Source organism: Phoenix dactylifera, chromosome 9 (assembly GCF_051530095.1).
Source record: "Phoenix dactylifera cultivar Ajwa chromosome 9, Ajwa_hap1_PhDact_Kaust_v1.1, whole genome shotgun sequence".
Lineage (NCBI taxonomy): Eukaryota > Viridiplantae > Streptophyta > Magnoliopsida > Arecales > Arecaceae > Phoenix > Phoenix dactylifera.
The window spans coordinates 3,146,920-3,163,669 of record NC_143198.1 but is presented as its reverse complement, the minus strand read 5'-3'; the positions used below and the strand labels follow the sequence as shown (position 1 = coordinate 3,163,669).

At 38.5% G+C, this 16,750-nt stretch overlaps 1 protein-coding gene across 1 annotated transcript; it reads left to right on the top strand.

Moving 5' to 3' along the window:
• Window positions 1–6,150: 6,150 nt before the first annotated feature.
• On the top strand, window positions 6,151–8,665 carry LOC103704574 (cytochrome P450 81Q32-like). The gene is made up of 2 exons (XM_008787928.6): window positions 6,151–7,128; window positions 7,963–8,665. Exons 1-2 carry the CDS (start codon window positions 6,223–6,225, stop codon window positions 8,575–8,577), a joined length of 1,521 nt encoding a protein of 506 aa, XP_008786150.4. The 5' UTR covers window positions 6,151–6,222; the 3' UTR covers window positions 8,578–8,665.
• Window positions 8,666–16,750: the final 8,085 nt, after the last annotated feature.

Below are 16,750 nucleotides of genomic sequence, written 5' to 3'. Positions count from 1 at the left end.
GATGGGGATTAAGCTTTTTCATCTATGTCGAAGATCCAATAATAGTTAAATAATGGTAACAATATTAATAGCAGAAATTTATATTAATTTTGGTTTTCTAATTCTTTCTACTTGTTTTCCATGTCATTATTTCTTCACCTTTTAAATGTATAATGGATAGTACAATTTTAAAAAGTTAATTCATTAACCTTGTTCCTATATTTAATTTAATATAGAAACTAATACATTATGTTGGTTCTACGTACGCACCCACCTTAGCCTGAATTATCAAATTGATTTAAAATAATTTTTCATATACTTGACCCAACTTGATCCTGTCAGTCAAATGGTTTAGTTTGGATCTTGAAATAAATCATCCAAGGAAGCATCTCCTGGTGTGGCAATAAGCCTACTCAGCTCATTACTTCCATGAACTGTTGGCTTTACAACCTTTTGAGAGCTAACATCTTGAATTCCTGATCGATAATCAGCAATTCAAAATCCCATGAGGACCAACCTTCCAGGTGCTCTTGCTATGTAAATTTCTTCCTCCCAATTAAAGATTGCTGTAGCAGCAATCGCTCCCTTAATTGGCGCTTCTTAGGACCCTTTCTTGGATCAGCACTACTTGCAAGAGTTGACAACCTCTCTGAAAAGGCCCCCGCATCAGATAAATTATGTAGTTCCCCATGATTAGGAAGCTCAAGGTTCTCGATCGATGCATATATAATTGCTCTAAAGGGGCACTCCCATTCATCTTCATTTTCATCAAGTAGATATCAATCAGGAATGCCGATTTCTCTACCAGGACCACGTTGTAATTGATAGCCCAATAACAATGGCGTCACTTATATAATTGCTTCGCCCCACTCAACTTGTTTGATGCATAACTATACGAATATCACCACCAGCTGCAATAAGATGCACTCCCAACACTTCATCTTAACTTTTATTGTCCCACTTAATTGTCTGCTCGCTTGTTATTCTGCACAAGATTCTTCTTTAATGAAAGAGACGAGCTCTCTATTTGGGCAGTCGGCTTCAATATGCTGAAAGCCTAAGCACTTGAAACACTTGTGAGGGCTAGAGCCACCAGTGTTGGAATGGCTGGGGTTGCTAAGGATGTCCTTATCCTTTATCTGAGACAATTAGGAGATGCTGGCTTTTGGGGATGGCGACGTCTTTGATATGGAACTTCTCCGGTTGCACGCTCCATCTACATATCTCGACAAGCATGAATTATTTGTTCTTAGTTGCTGCTTTTCAACTTTTGTTGCTAATCGTATCACGTCGTTTAGTATTCAATAGGGTTGGAGTTGCATGACTTGCTCAATTTGAGGATTCAATCTTTTAAGATATCGCACTATAGTTTGCTCTTTGAGTTTTTTGATGTCACAAATTCTAAAAAGTTACTCAAATTCTATTGTGTAGCCTTCTATAGTCATGTCACACTGTTGAAGATTGTAGAGCTTTAGAATTTTTCTTGGTTGTAATCTTCATGGAGAAACTTACGTTTGAGTTCGCGATGCATCTTGTCCCACGTTCGTATCTTGCCACATCCTTCTTGCTCACATCATCACTTCAAATTCTTCAACCAAATTGATGCGTACTTCTAAAGCATGATGGGACCAACTTGACACACCGATCATTGGAAATTTTGTTGAGCTCGAAAACTCATTTGATGGTGTGGAACCAACCAAGGAAGATATTAGGTTGCAGGCATCCTTCAAAGTCGGGGATGTTTATTTTGATATCAAAGTTGGGTATCTTCTTAGCTCGATGAAGATGCTTGCCAGTTGTAGAACGGATTGAAATTTTTTACTTTCTTATTAGAACACTTGCTTTCATTATCAAAGAGTTCTCTACCAGAGTAGTAATTGGAACCCTGACGATGTTAGTGTTTGTGTTATGCTTGATGTCATCGAAATCGCTGATTTTCTTACTGAAGTTGTTGAAGCCGGCGACGAAATTCATCTAGCTCAATATCATGTAAATCTTGCTCACGTTCAACATACCTTTCAATGTTGCATTGATGAGCAGCTTTTTGAAACCATACACTGATGCCAACTAAGGCCAGAGAGGTATTGAAACTTGGACTAAAATATTGAAAAAGAAAGGGTATGTCGGTGCAATCGATTATGGTGAGGTAGAAACCCCACTATAGAAATATGTGATAGTAGTTGGATGAGAAGCAGGGATGAATCACTCTCTTTCATTGGGCGACCACTCCAAGCATATAGCTCTCTCACTCTCATCCACAAACTCTAGGAATCCGTCAAAAAGAGGAGAGAGAGAGAGAATTGAGAGAAGGCAAGAATAATTTTCATAAGAGAATTCTCATTAACCAGTAACTCAAGAATCTTAAGATGATTACAAGAGGAGCTCTAGTAAGAGTATATATAAGTTATACAAGGGGACTCTTTTCTTTAACCTTCTAATATGGAATTTTAGTTCTATTCTAACTTGAAGAATCCTAAGTACTAATTTTTCTAATAATATCAAAAGTTCTCGAAAAGAAATCTTACAAAAATCAAAATTTTCTAAAATTTTGAGATCTGAAAATCAGATTTGTAATACCTTGTAATAGCGTAAAAAAATCTGATTGTAAGGGGTTGTTTTATGGAGTCGGATAGGGAGTCCTTTAGCCCCCAACATCAAACTTTTTTAACTGATACAAAAAAATAATTAATTATCAAAACTTAGACATGTCTTGAGACTTATATGTACGGGACCACAACCTATATAGCTGGGACTTGCGACCCATGGGGCTGGGACTTGTGATCTGTGTTGCATCATATATGTATGTCCTAGGCACTCCATCATCAAATATGAAGAGGAGAAAACATGCATTGAATTAGATTTGCATGGAGGGAATCGGTTGTAAATCTCTTGAAACCTCCTAGCCGCCTCAGAGACTTCAACATCCTCCCCAAAATACCTTTTTTCGGTGATCATCCTCAACACCTTCCAAAACTAGTCCTTGTCATTAGAGTCGATAACAAGCCATCTAAGCAAGACCATGACCTCCTCTCTCCATAAACCAGAGAACAAGTGGAGTCGAGCTGTTGGGAGGATTTTATCGGTTCCGCCAGTTGTTGCCATAGAAAGCCCATACGATGGTAGTGTATTTGTAGCCAAGGTGTTTCACGGCGAGGAGGCAGCATGGTCGGTGAAGATGACATTGTTCTTGGAGTGGCATTCCTCAGTGGCATCGTGGTCTAGGATTCGAAGCGTAGAGAGATAATTGGGCTATAACTGACGAAGAGAGCAGGAAGGGAGAAGCGGAGGGGTTTCTTTGGGAGATGGAGATGGGCAAATATGGGGAGAGAGGGAGGACAAGGTGGTGAGTTCTTGCTTGGTGGAGTAGGGTGAAGAGGATGAGGAGAATTGCTAAGAAGATGGCTGCGTAGTGGATAATATCCATGTTGGTTTGGTTTTTGGACCGTCAAGATTTTTATTGTCTAAATAATTTCTGCAAGAAGATAAGAGTCATTGGTTAGTCTGCTTCTTAGGAGGAACTATATCCTATACGACGTGCTCATTTCTATAGTAATGCATTGAGATGAGCGGTTGATGAATGGAGCTCATAGAAACGAGTGGTTGTGATTGGGGGCATGAATGACCACTTAGTGCACCCCATATGAGATACAATTCCTTCTTTAGTGGGCTGGAATTTCTAGTTATTATGATAATATATATATATATATATATATATATATTATCATAATAAAATATATGGCATGACTTCTTTCCTTTTTGTCCAGAAATAAAAGGGGTGCCAGTAAGAAAACCGGTCAGTCTTCTATTTTCTCACAGAATTTTTATATGGTTAACATTTGAGCAAGTCTTCAAAAACTGTTTATTTGGCAGTATTTTTATTAAATTATTTTTTCTTTCCAAAAAATATTAATTTGACAACAGCCTTTAGAGGAAAACTTTATCTTGTTCATTTTTTCTGCACCGCCCACATGCATTTGCTTTGGAAAACTAAACATATATAGAACGTTGTTGGTGCAGATGATATTATTTGTTTTAAAAAAATTAAGTCAAATTAGCTTCAGGGCCGGCTTTATGCTCTCGGTTCATCTCTTTCTTGGAAACCATCAAAACTGATAATAAGATATCTCGTGAGCTGCACTTTTTTTCCCCCTTTCTGCCGTTTTCTAAATATAAATATCCTGTTTGAATTTATCAGTTTTCTGATAACTTGAATATTGGATTTCAAATTAAGAGGAAGTTTGTTTCTCAAAAAGAAAATAAAGGATCTAGAGGGAATATATTTTTAAGCGTTTAGCAAGTGAATAAAGCAAGACCCACAGTAGCTCATCAAAATAGAAAAATAAAATCAGTAAAATTAATTAAATAAAGATCGTACAGTATGTGTATGTGTATGTGTATGTGTGTGTGTATATACATATATATGAATATTAGGAGAATGTTATACTTTCTTTCTTTAATTTGGTTGAAACTGCAAATTCATATCGAATATATCAATTATATATTTTAAAGGACTAGTTCAAGTCTGGGCTACAAAGAGAGGAGCTACATAAGGTTGGGCATCAAAATGAAGTAAGAAAGAAGGAGAGGAAAAGAGATTAAAGTAAAGAAGAAAATGTTATAAATAATGATCAAATCGTTTGCTCCAATTCTCTCCAGTTATTTTGTTTGTTCTTAATCTTTTTCTTTCTTGTAAAAACATTATTAATCTTCTTGTTCTGAAGCTATCAATAAAATTGCAAGCTCAAGGGAGTCAGAGTTGGCCATCAACAAATTGGTCCCAGTGATTCTCATGAATTAAAAGATTGTGACTGTTGGGGGCATGTTTGAAGAGAGATTAAGAATTGCTTCCCCTGGTAATCACCAACACACCTCATCATTGAGGTGGTTTGTGGATCCTTCATTGCAGGGCTATTTAGATAGAGAGCATATTTTGTTATGTCACATACCACTACATGTTTCTCCGGGCCGATCGTAAAAATTTTCTATACTACTACCACAAGACCACGAGATAATAATAATAAAAAAGGGTTGCATGTGAGACAGCAAGCACTAAGTTGGAGACCTAAATTTTCCATGCTGTAACTAAAGCTACCGACTCACTGTAGTTGAAGATGAACTGATATTTTTCTGCGAATCTTGTCGGTCCTTCTCTTGGAGTCTTAAACACTAACTTCGATGGTGCAGTTTCTGCCCCCAATATTGAATTGGTAGGAGTTTCGATGGGAATGTATTTTGTTGTTACTTATGGTGATGCTGGATAAAAGGTGATTCCTCAACCATCTGTTGAAGGACATATATAATCCATCTACTAAAGGGTATTATGGCTTGGATGATGACAAGGCGGACTTTTATGGCAACCCATATCTACCATTGGTATTTTATTATCATCGGGAACCTCTATTTTCGAATTTTTTTAAGATCAACTTCGATCGTAGTGTGACTGGTGGAGCATTGTGGACTAAGTTGTCTTTTATTTGGTGGAGCAAATTATCAAATATTTCGATTGCTCTATGTAATATTTTATATATATATATATATATATATATATATATATATATATGATCTGCCTATCTTATAAAAAAAAATAGTCAGACGATAAATTGGTTGGGAGGCCGTGCAATAATTGGAGATTTTCTATCTAGTTTTTGTTTTTATTTTTTCTTTTGTCTGGATCCACAGCTCTGATGGCTGTGGATAAAAAAATAAACGGGATCCTAATGGCCAGTTTTAATGGGCCAAGGGCGGCGCCTCAAAGTCTGAGGTTTTTTTATTTTTTTTAACCACCGAAACAAAACTTTGATTTTATCAGAATGACCCAAGTTCGAAATGCTGGGCATCGATTAATTATGGAGACCGGATGCCCCTCGCCTGATTTATTTTGTGAAATCGCAATCTGGTCTGCTGATATTTAGGTGGTGCAGGGGTGAACTCACACGTGGGGTAACTCATGGGTAGAAGAGGGTATGAATAAAATTTGTCTACCCGCATCGAATATGGGGGGCAGTGTGGAGTTGCTAGTAGGGAGTAGGGAGAGGCCTTTCTTTTTCCCCTCTTCCCTTTCGTTTGTCAAAAAAAAATAAAAAAAAGTCCAGTTTTTTTTTTTAAAAAAGGACCGAGTGTTAGGTCAACACAAAAAAATATATATCGCCATCGCTTACATCACATCGGCTTGAAGTCCGCCTTACACGCAAACGAAGGGATAAGGAGGACGCGGAGGCAATCCAGTGGCGGAGATCAAAGAAAATGGAAACGGCCACCTTCTACTACTGTGCGGTGCTCTTCTTGGCCCTCCTCTTTACTTCCAAAAGCTTCTTCCAATCCAAGAACGCCCGTCTCCGATGTCCACCCACCGGTCCCCTCGCCCTCCCCGTCGTCGGCCACCTCCACCTCCTCCGCCAGCCCATCCACCGCACCCTCTCCGCCATCTCCGCCCGCCACGGCCCTCTCCTCCTCCTCCGCTTCGGCTCCCGCCCCGTCCTCCTCGTCTCCTCCCCCTGCGCCGCCGAGGACTGCTTCACCGTCAATGACATCACCTTCGCCAACCGCCCCCAGCTCCTCTCCAACAAGTACTTCGGCTACGACTGCACCACCCTCGGCGCCTCCTCCTACGGCCCCCACTGGCGCAACCTCCGCCGGATCGCCACCCTCGAGATCTTCTCCCCCGCCCGCGTTGCCGCCTTCTCTGCCTCCCGTGCTGCTGAGGTCCGGTCGCTCCTCCGCCATCTCTTCGGCGACGGAGATAAAGCCGAGTTCAGGAAGGTGGAGATGAAGTCGAGGTTCTCGGAGCTGACGTTTAATGTGGCCATGCAGATGATAGCCGGGAGGAGGTACTACGGGGCGGAAGCCACGGAGGTGGCAGAGGAGGGGCGGCAGTTCCGGCGAGTTATCGAGGAGGTGTTTTTGGTGGGCGGGGCATCGACTTTGGAGGACTTCTTGCCATGGGTGAGGTGGGCAGGGTGGAACAGTGCCGAGAAAAGGATGGCGAGGTTAGCGAGGGAGATGGACGAGTTGTTCCAAGAGATGGTGGAGGAGCGAAGAAAGAAGAGGGGAAGAGAGGAGGGAAAGAAAACTATTATCGATGTTATGTTGGAGATGCAGGAGGCCGAGCCTGGTTACTACACGGACGAGATCATCAAAGGAATAATTCTGGTACGTTCATAGTAACTTCTTTGATTCGATCTACTTCTCTCACCAAGAATCATAAACTCTATTCAAACTGTTCTCTACAGTGGAAGTTTTTCCCCGTGAGAGAGATGGGGGAAAAAATGTTTAAATGAATAGAATTCCTTCTTTGTTTATTTTTCTGCCTCCACCGATTCTGGCAAGAAATTAAGGTGGGAAGGTGACATTCATTAAAACTCAAAATAAGTTGGCGTGGTACTCCTCCATCCTCCATAAAATACCAACCACTAAATAAATTAATGTATCATCCATGAATGTACGACGTCAACATTAAAATACAGTAACAGAACCAAAGTCCAAGCAATTGATACCTAACCATGCTGGGAAATAAAAACTTCACGTGCTCCTTGGTCGATGTACCCACGAGTAGCACAACTAGACTCCATCTTCGAGTAATTAAACTTGGTGAGGAGAAGTACCTCACAAACGCTCCTGGATGAGTTTGGGACAAAGTTCATGAGGTATTACTTTATAACATTTCTCATCCATCGGAGACAATTACGGTGATTAGGATGATTGTTATCTCCTATTTGAAATACAATAAAATAAGATAGGAAGCTCACCCATATCCCTTGACCATATTGGAGGCCCTTATTTTGAATCCAGAACCAAGATTAATATCCTATAATAATAAAAATTGATGTCAGGTCAGTGTGGGCTATATCTGGGATAAAAAACAACATCTTCTTCAAATTACATTGCAGGAAAAAAAACAAAAAAAAAGGACCTTGGTGGCCTTCATCTAATGATTTTATTTATCTCGTTTTCGCACATCTAACAATGACTATCATTTTATTTCAGAACCTAATATCAGCGGGAACGGAAACTCCTGCTGGAACCATGGAGTGGGCGTTGGCCTTGCTTCTCAATCATCCAGAGGCATTAAAGAAGGCTAAAGCCGAGATAGACATGCAAGTCGGTCATGCCCGCTTCGTCACTGACCATGACCTTCGCAATCTCCACTACCTCCAGAATGTCATCAAAGAAACTCTTCGTCTATTCCCAGCAGGCCCTCTTCTCGTGCCGCACGAGTCATCCGAGCAGTGTGTCGTACAGGGATATAGTGTTCCACGCGGCACGATCTTATTGGTTAATGCTTATGCTATACAAAGGGACCCACAGCTATGGACGAATCCCTTGGAATTTAGGCCAGAGAGGTTTGATGAAGTGGACGCAGAGGGATACAAGAACATCCCCTTCGGGTCTGGAAGGAGGAGGTGCCCGGGGGAGGGCTTGGCCATGAGAACTATGGGGTTAGCCTTGGGGTCTCTGATTCAGTGTTTTGAGAGGAAGAGAACGGGGGAGGAGGAGATGGACATGACTGAAGGCTTGGGGCTCACCATGCCCAAGGCTGAACCCTTGGAGGCCTTGTACAAGCCATGTGGAAACATGACCGACGTTCTTTCTCAACTATGACCATGCTCAAATTTATCTCCCTATAATAACTATTTTTATGATGTATCCGTACTTTAAATTTATGTGAAATATATGCATAAGTTGCAAACCAGTGGAGCATAGAAGGATGAAATCTAATTGAGTGCAATGGTTTTCTTTGGCTAATTTATTGTCTGTTTAGTGAGGTGAGAATTAATGCATTAATTTGAAAGAAGTTGTGCTACTTACTGGCCTTTCGAGCCAAACTTCTTTCATATTGCTGCTACATCTGCTTCACTGAAGTAGCATAGTCTGTTTTGGCGCATAAGTTACTCCTTATTTCCATTGCTTTTGTTGATCTCAATAGTGATTTAGGATTTTGTTTTTATTTTACCTTTGATGAAAGGATATATTCAATTCCTTTTTTTTCTCATACTCAATTCACTGATTGAATCTGGCCTATATATTGAACCGACATTATTTTCCTTTGGAAACAAAACGCTGATGTAGATTATTAATCCATTCAATTTAGCCCATAATTTGTTGTTGCTTGGAGGCCAAACTAACCTCATTCAACTCATGTTCACCTATAAATTGTAAACTTAATCCATTCCACAAAGACCCTTCATTTAGGGCCACAAATGAGTTCGGTTAACCCCTAACTTGACCTGGTGCCATCTGGATTTGACCTGGTCCAACCTATTACTTAGACTTGTGGTTCAAAAATATGACTTGCTCGAAAAAGCGGGTCAATCTAGGTCATATATTTTCATACTTTATTTGATCCATATAATAGTTGGGCTAAAATGGTCCCATTTATCCTACTAAGCTTGGTCTAATCTGATTGAATCCAAAAACCCTTTGCTTTAAGAACCCTTAACCATATAATTATCGAATTCCACGCAAATGTTTGTACGATGGGATTAAGCTTTTTCGTCTATGTCGAAGGTCCAATAATAGTTAAATAACGGCATAGATATGGTAGCAGAAATTTATATTAATTTTGGTTTTCTAATTCTTTCTACTTGTTATCCATGTCCTTATTTATTCACCTTTTAAATGTATAATGAATAGTATAATTTTTTAAAAAAAGTTAATTTCATTAACCTTGATCCTATATTTGATTTGACATAGAACCTAGTACATTATGTTGGGTCTGCGCACCCACCTTAGCCTGAATTATCAAATTGATTTAAAATAAATTTTCTTATACTTGACCCAACTTGATCCCGTCAGTCAAATGGTTTAATTTGGATCTAGAACTTGAAATAACATGCGGTTAGGTCTAAATCATGCTTTTCCTAGTGACAACTCAACCAAGATACAGGGCTTCCTCTAATCATTACCGAACAATTTGAAAAGTTGATTGGAATGTTAATTCATTTTGGATTCTTAAACTAGATCCAGATTTGGACCCAGGAAGCCTCTTCATCAACTCAAATTCATCTTTAACAAGCTGACAGTCCAAAAAGATTCATCAATGTATAAATATCATTTCCTTTGCTCAAATGGCATATAAATCTGAACAGCCTAATTAAACACCACATCATATACTTGTTTGTAGACATACTCACGTATATACGTTTTCGAAGAAAGAAAAGATGTCTCACCTGCATTGTATCATTTTATATTTGGTCCTATACTCAACTAAATATATGTTTTAAACATAACTTTATTTTTTTTGGGAAGAAAGGGAAGAAGTCCCATGCACTTGGAATATAATTATTTAGATCCAAATATTTGGAGATGCCACTCGAGCCTACAGTTGCTCCTTGCCATGGAGAGGAGTGTGATCATTGTGATAAACCCTATTTTACAACTATTTTATCCATTGTTATGCTCAAAATATTTCATAAAATATTTCACAAATATTTCGTCCAAATCATCGTGACAAACATTATTTGACGACTGATGAGCAAAGGGACGAGTTGTCAACTCCTATTATTTATGTAGACTGGGGCCGGATAACCTGATCAGTGCTTACATTTCTTTGGAGCCAAGGTCCTGGCTTTCCAAGAGTGAATCCAAATCAAGAGAACCCACTTAAAAAAAAAATGCAATCTAAATCAAATCTAGTGAGGTTAGCGGCCGGCTAGCTTGCTCCACGGCACAAGGAGTTTGAAGAGACCCAGCGCATGCAATGGCGAGGAGAAGACCAGGGAGGAGCGCAATGGCGTTTGAAGGAGCGAATTGTCATCTTATACATATGTAAATTATTGTGATAAGTTAGGCGGTTGAATTGTTTATTAGGATTTTTGATAACTTATTTTCTTGATTTTGGAATAATTTGAAGAGGAGAAATCATGCATTGAGTTGGATTTGCATGGAGGAATTCCGGTATACTGTTCCTGTGATTTATTTTTAATTGGCACTGTAAATTTTTTAATTAAAAAATAATGGAACAAACTAGTGGAATGTTTTGAGAAGTTTAGCAGTTGCAATAAAACTTGGTGGAAGGAGGAAAAAATTGAGTTAGGAAACTTGTCTTTTCGTCTCCATTCTCTGCTACGTACAAGCGTGTGCAATCATCTGAATGTTTTTTTTGGGAGCATGCTGATGATGTCAATATTTCAGTTAGAATCATAAAATTACATGTTGATCCCGAAGATGGATAGAGTCATAAAATTACATACTTCAGTTAGATAGGTTTGTCGATGGGACATACAAAATCACCATCTACTATTGGTCATATTGTTAAAGGGGGAAAAATTTTAACCTAGTTTGTGGAGGTAGAAGTATTATGGACTCAGATGTCGAACCACAAAGAGAATATAAGCTTGAATTCTCATTTTTGAGTTGTCCCTTGGATAAAGTCATAAAATTTGATGAAATATAGATTGGGTGTCTATTTTGTTTATTTTTAGCAGAAAATTCTATGTGGCCTAACAAACGAACTTTGTTTGGTATATGAAGTACCGGTTGATGTAAGTATGAACTTACCACTTAGAAAAGGATCTCTTTTGCAGTTAGCATTAACCTCTCAGAGGGTGGGCCTTAATGCAGTGGTAAGGTTTTTCTATTGTGACGTGGGTATAATGGCTTTGAATTTCGGGATATGTTTCTTTCCATGCAAAGGTAAGGCTGCATATATTTGACCCTCTCTAGATCCTGCAATGGTAAGAGCCCCGTGCACGAGGATGCCTTTTGGCATTAATCTCTCAAGTAGTATTTGCCGCAAGAACATAAACACAAACTCATTTCAAGATTCAAGGCCAGGTGGTCGGCTAAATTAATTAAAATCTAGACATGACAGTGTATTTACTACCAACCCTATAATGTGTGGTGCAGATTTAATTTGATTAAGGATCCCGAATTTGTATTTACTACCAACCCTAAAGCTAGGCGCAACATTTTTATCTGATCTGAGAGTTAAATATGGTCTTGCTGAAATGAAACTTAAGAAGGACCATTCAAGTTATATAGGTAAATGCCTGTTTTGTAGGAAAACCTAGCATACATATTGAGAATTGATTTAAGGTTTAACAGAAGTACTACTATAAGCTTGATTATCAATCACTACTGAAAGAATCATTTTTTTTGAGTATTAATGCTCATATATATTGGTCTGTTTCAAGTTCCCATTTGTTGTTTTAATTTCAAAGACCTACTTGTGTAACCTTCTGTGGAAGGGGATGATACCCCATTTTTGTGGTATCAATAAATGAAATATTCTATAAAATTTCAGGTGGCCATGATCCAAAAAACTGGGAAATGGTCTGTTATCTGAGCTTGCAACGTGAGAGATGAACTCACAGGCAAAAGACAAAATGTGGATACAAGAACCTGATGGACTTTGAATTTCTAGGGGCTTTAAGATGCCATGACACAACACGGTTGAGTTGCAGAAAATGTTGTTTACTTTGAGAAAGTTTTGACTGACATATAAAATTATAAAGTGTTAATATAGCTGGTTGTATAATTTGGTAGCCATGTTACAGTATAAGCCTTAGTTACTATAAGCATAGAGAATCACAAACTAATTGTTGTCATAATTCCTACTAGTTCAACTCTTTTCCAGATACCAGTTCTGCCTTGCTTCTTTTTCATTGCACACATTGTTCCAGCAAACGTTCCTTCTGCCATGTGATCAGTCTCAACTATAAATTCCTTCTTTGTTATAATGCATTAGATGTGAAAATTAAGAAGAACTGAAGGCATATTGAAGCTGAAATGGAGGGAGAGATGATGTAGATCATAAATATAAGCATGGGTAGGAATCAAGAATGAGCTGCATTTGTAAATGTAGCACCAAATGGAAGTGATAAGGCTTGTTGGTTATAGTTAGGCTCTAGTTCTCTTGCTCATTGTGATGCTTTATGATCTCGCAAAATGTTCATTAGTCATTATGCCATGTAGAAGCTGGAGCATAATAAAGAATGAAGCTTAGATCCACGTGAAGCTGAAGAACAGAGGATACCTGAGAAATATATAATGCTTTGGTGTATATGCCACCTATAAGCCCTTCAAATATGATATCCAGCATACATTGGTGAAGATAGTTAATTTATTTATTAATGGTATTCTTGAAGTTAGGGCTTAAATTAGTCACGAACTTGATATAGTAAACTTCCAACTTTCTTCGTTAGTGTTTTCTTCAATTCTAGCAAGGATAGTTGGACTGTGCCGAATTGGCTGGTTTAGGATGTATCGAACTAGCACAATTGAGCCTTTAAATTCAAGATGGCTGGCTAAGATTTATTAAATCCCCATTTCATCCTCGGTTCGCTCTTATTAACCCGCCCCCTGCTTGTTTTTTTGCTCGCGATGAGTGCTATGTTGAAATCACCACTTGTCCTAAAAATTTAAACTGATTAGATGAGGTAAATTTATTTATATATTTTATATTTTCTTACATGCCCTCCTCTCGACAGCCGCTCGTGATAGTCTGACAACATCTAGTTTGCCATGGCTTCCATCCTCCTTCCTCTCTCTCTCTCCCCCTCTCCCTCTCCCTCCCTTTCACTCTCCCTCTTCGGCTCTCCCTGTGTCGGTATGTCTTGGAATGGCACATATGGATTTGTACTATGCTAAACCAATCGCCGACCAGTACACCATCCAATACTGGTTCGTATTATGGTGCTTTTTTTTTGTAGAATCTGCTTGCTACTAGTCTAGCCTAGACCAATTAGTGAGTTTCTTGTCTTTTATTTGCCTATGTTTTTTGTCTCAACTTGGGTTCAAAGCACAAGTAAATTGTTCTTTATTTGCCTCACAAGTTCTGTTGCTCATTGTGGAGCCTTCATCAACTCATTAGTCATAATTGCAATTTCATTTATACTAGCATTGCAGTGTTATCAAGGCCGGATGTTTAATGTTATGGTTATCACAGTGCTATCAAGGAGTTGCTTCAAAGGCCTTGCGCCATAGTTGTTAAAAATGTGGCTCATTTTTTAACCTCTTTATTTATTCTATTCACAAAAAAGAGATGCCCGAAATTTATATTCATTTTTTTTGTTAAAACAATTTGTAACTGAGCTAATTATTTTATAATTTTTTGAGTTCGAGACTATACAGAATATGTACGATACTGGTGATTTGTTTGTCCTCCAGTATAATATAAAAGCTTGTTCTATCATTATCGTCTTCAAGGGTAGAAAATAGTTGATTGGATCAGTATTTTAACAAGCATGAAAATGATGCATTGGTGTAGATCTTTCTTCTTAATTAGTGATGGTTCTATTATTGCTTCGTAGTATCAAACATTGAAATAAGAATGCGTCTAAACAGGGTTAATTTCAAAACGTTACTGCAAGCTACCAATGTGTTTGAGTACTTTCTGGTCTGCTAAAACAACAGTCTTCTTGTGCTCGCAGAACCATGTTCATTAGGTGACAAGAACTTTCAGTTGCTTTTTATGAAAACTCTCATCTTGCATGCTATATTGTTCCAGTAGTTTCTCTTATATCATTAGTCCATCTGTTCTTCTTGTTGATTTCTTGTCAAAATCAGCTGAAAGAAATTTAACTCAGGCCTATAATTATTGGATTGTCTGCATTAATACTTAATTTCTGCTTATGCAAGCAGAAGTCAAATTTGCTATCCACCAGGAGGATAATATATCATTCATTCAGTCATCCGTCTCTTTTACGTCTGGGCCACCAGCTCGGTCGCGTTCTTTGTTAGGTAGAACCATGGAAATTATTTGATGGCATGCTAATTAGTTGTATAAATTATCTCTTTTAGCATGACTAAATGTTTACTTGCTGTTGACTGCATGCCACCTACCATCTTTTAACAAGATAAATCTAATGTTTTTTTTTTCTTCTCAATTCAATCAAGCAACTAGTTCTTCTAAACAGCCATGATGACTTCTTTGGGGTTTATATAGGAGACTGATCACATTATATGCTTTCTTATTGTATGACAAAGCTTGAAGGTTGTTGATGTTTTTTATCCAGGGCAAGCCGACCCAAGGCATCTTGTCAATTATTGACACATCTTGACGTGTGTGTGTGGGATCCACAACGAGTCACTCTCTCTTCTTTCTTAGTCGTTGGGGAAGTCGATTTCTTTTGTTTGGTGGGATGTCTCCTCTAAAGAGTGGGATCTCCTCAATTTGTTTGAGGTCTTCCCCATTTTCTCCGCTAATGAAAGTGTGGCAAGCTTTTCAGGCTAAATATGTATTCAAAAAGGCCAACGGGGTTGTGAACTGAATGGCTGCTTATGTGGCCAACTACTCTAGAGGCACCCTGTGTGCTTGGGAGGGGAGCTGCTTTGGGCACTCCATGATATGTTATTTTTTTTATTTTGTTAGATGTATCCATATTTGTATTGCTTGAAATACTTGCTTTAGCGAAAAAAAACAAAGTGTGGCGAGGCATGAAGGCCATCTCTCATGAAAGAGAAGTATTGAGCTCATTTCCATTACACCAAAGGTGCACCCGGTCAAATCATCTACCCTCCATTTTGGTGGGTCCGATAAATCAATAATAGCTAGATATGCGGTTGGGTCTACTCTAATGCATGCTCTGATTCCAAGTAGCTTTGAGATCTCTTGTTGACCTCAGTGAGTATACATATAGAAGAACTGTTTATGTAACTATAAGACCTCATCCAAAAAAACTAATTGGTTTGTTCTGATACTATTTGTAACAATCCATGATCTCATCCAAAAAAGCTAGTTGGAATGTATTATTTGGATTCTATAGTTTTATTTAAATATCTAAAATCTATTTAGTACATAGCTAGTATGAGACTAAATACAAACTTTTACGAATTTTCATTTTAATATAATTTTATGACCAAAAAAGTTAAAGAGTCCAGCTTGATTGATGTAAGAGTGGAATATTGTTATTTTCCTGAAGAGCTAGAAGGCTGTCTTCACCAATCAAGGAAGGTCGTTTTCTTTTTGGTGGAAATTTTCACAAGGGTGTCGGTGGTCCTTCGACCGTGACAGGGATAACCATGGCTAAACCGGCCTCGTGACCAAGATTCGTCTCCTTCCCTGCGGATGCACGTCAATTCGACGGCAAAACCTACCTAACTGTCTCCTAGTCCGAGATCATCGAGGGTCCAATTTTTCCTGTAAGCTTTTTAAGCCTTGGAAGTCCGAGATTCAAACTCATTTCTAACATTCCTAATTGGCTTAGTAGCTAGTGCTGCAGCTTAGAGCCCATGCTTCCTGGTTCATATATAACCCACTAGATTTTTGTGTTTATCTAAGGCAAATGAAGGCATGTTTTTGTGGTTATAATTAAGCTAACATTTAACATTAATGGTGAAGAGCATATGATTATAGACACGGTAGTACAGCATGCAAATAAGATTAGGATTACAATCAACCCCACAAGTCTCTGTCCAAGGATTATATAAAGGGGCAGGGTGGAGCCCAAGTGTCAACAAGTCATACAATTAAACATGGTACGGTGTCTTTATCCATTAACCAAGTCAAGCACCAAAGGCTGATAAACTTGAGCCCCTTTATTTTCTAACTTTGAAAAAGAGCGAGGAACAAATGCATGTACTTATTGTAATCAAAATCCATTTAATTCCAAAGCATGCATTAAAAGATACACACACACACACACACACTTATGATAGAGTAAACCCCACAAAAACAACAATGCTTCGCTTCTTCCGAGTGTTAACATGCCCTTTGCTACAGAACCATAGCATATATATATATATATATATATATATATATATATAATGTTCAGGGATGGTCCTTTGTATACCCCTCCGTATTCCCTTCTATTCTCCTATAAACTTTCTTTCC

Bases quoted from the DNA above. Each gene is read 5' to 3' on its own strand.
- LOC103704574 (XM_008787928.6), top strand. From the start codon at position 6,223: ATGGAAACGGCCACCTTCTACTACTGTGCGGTGCTCTTCTTGGCCCTC. The intron at 7,129-7,962 runs GTACGTTCATAG...ATTTTATTTCAG, and splicing joins TCATCAAAGGAATAATTCTG to AACCTAATATCAGCGGGAAC.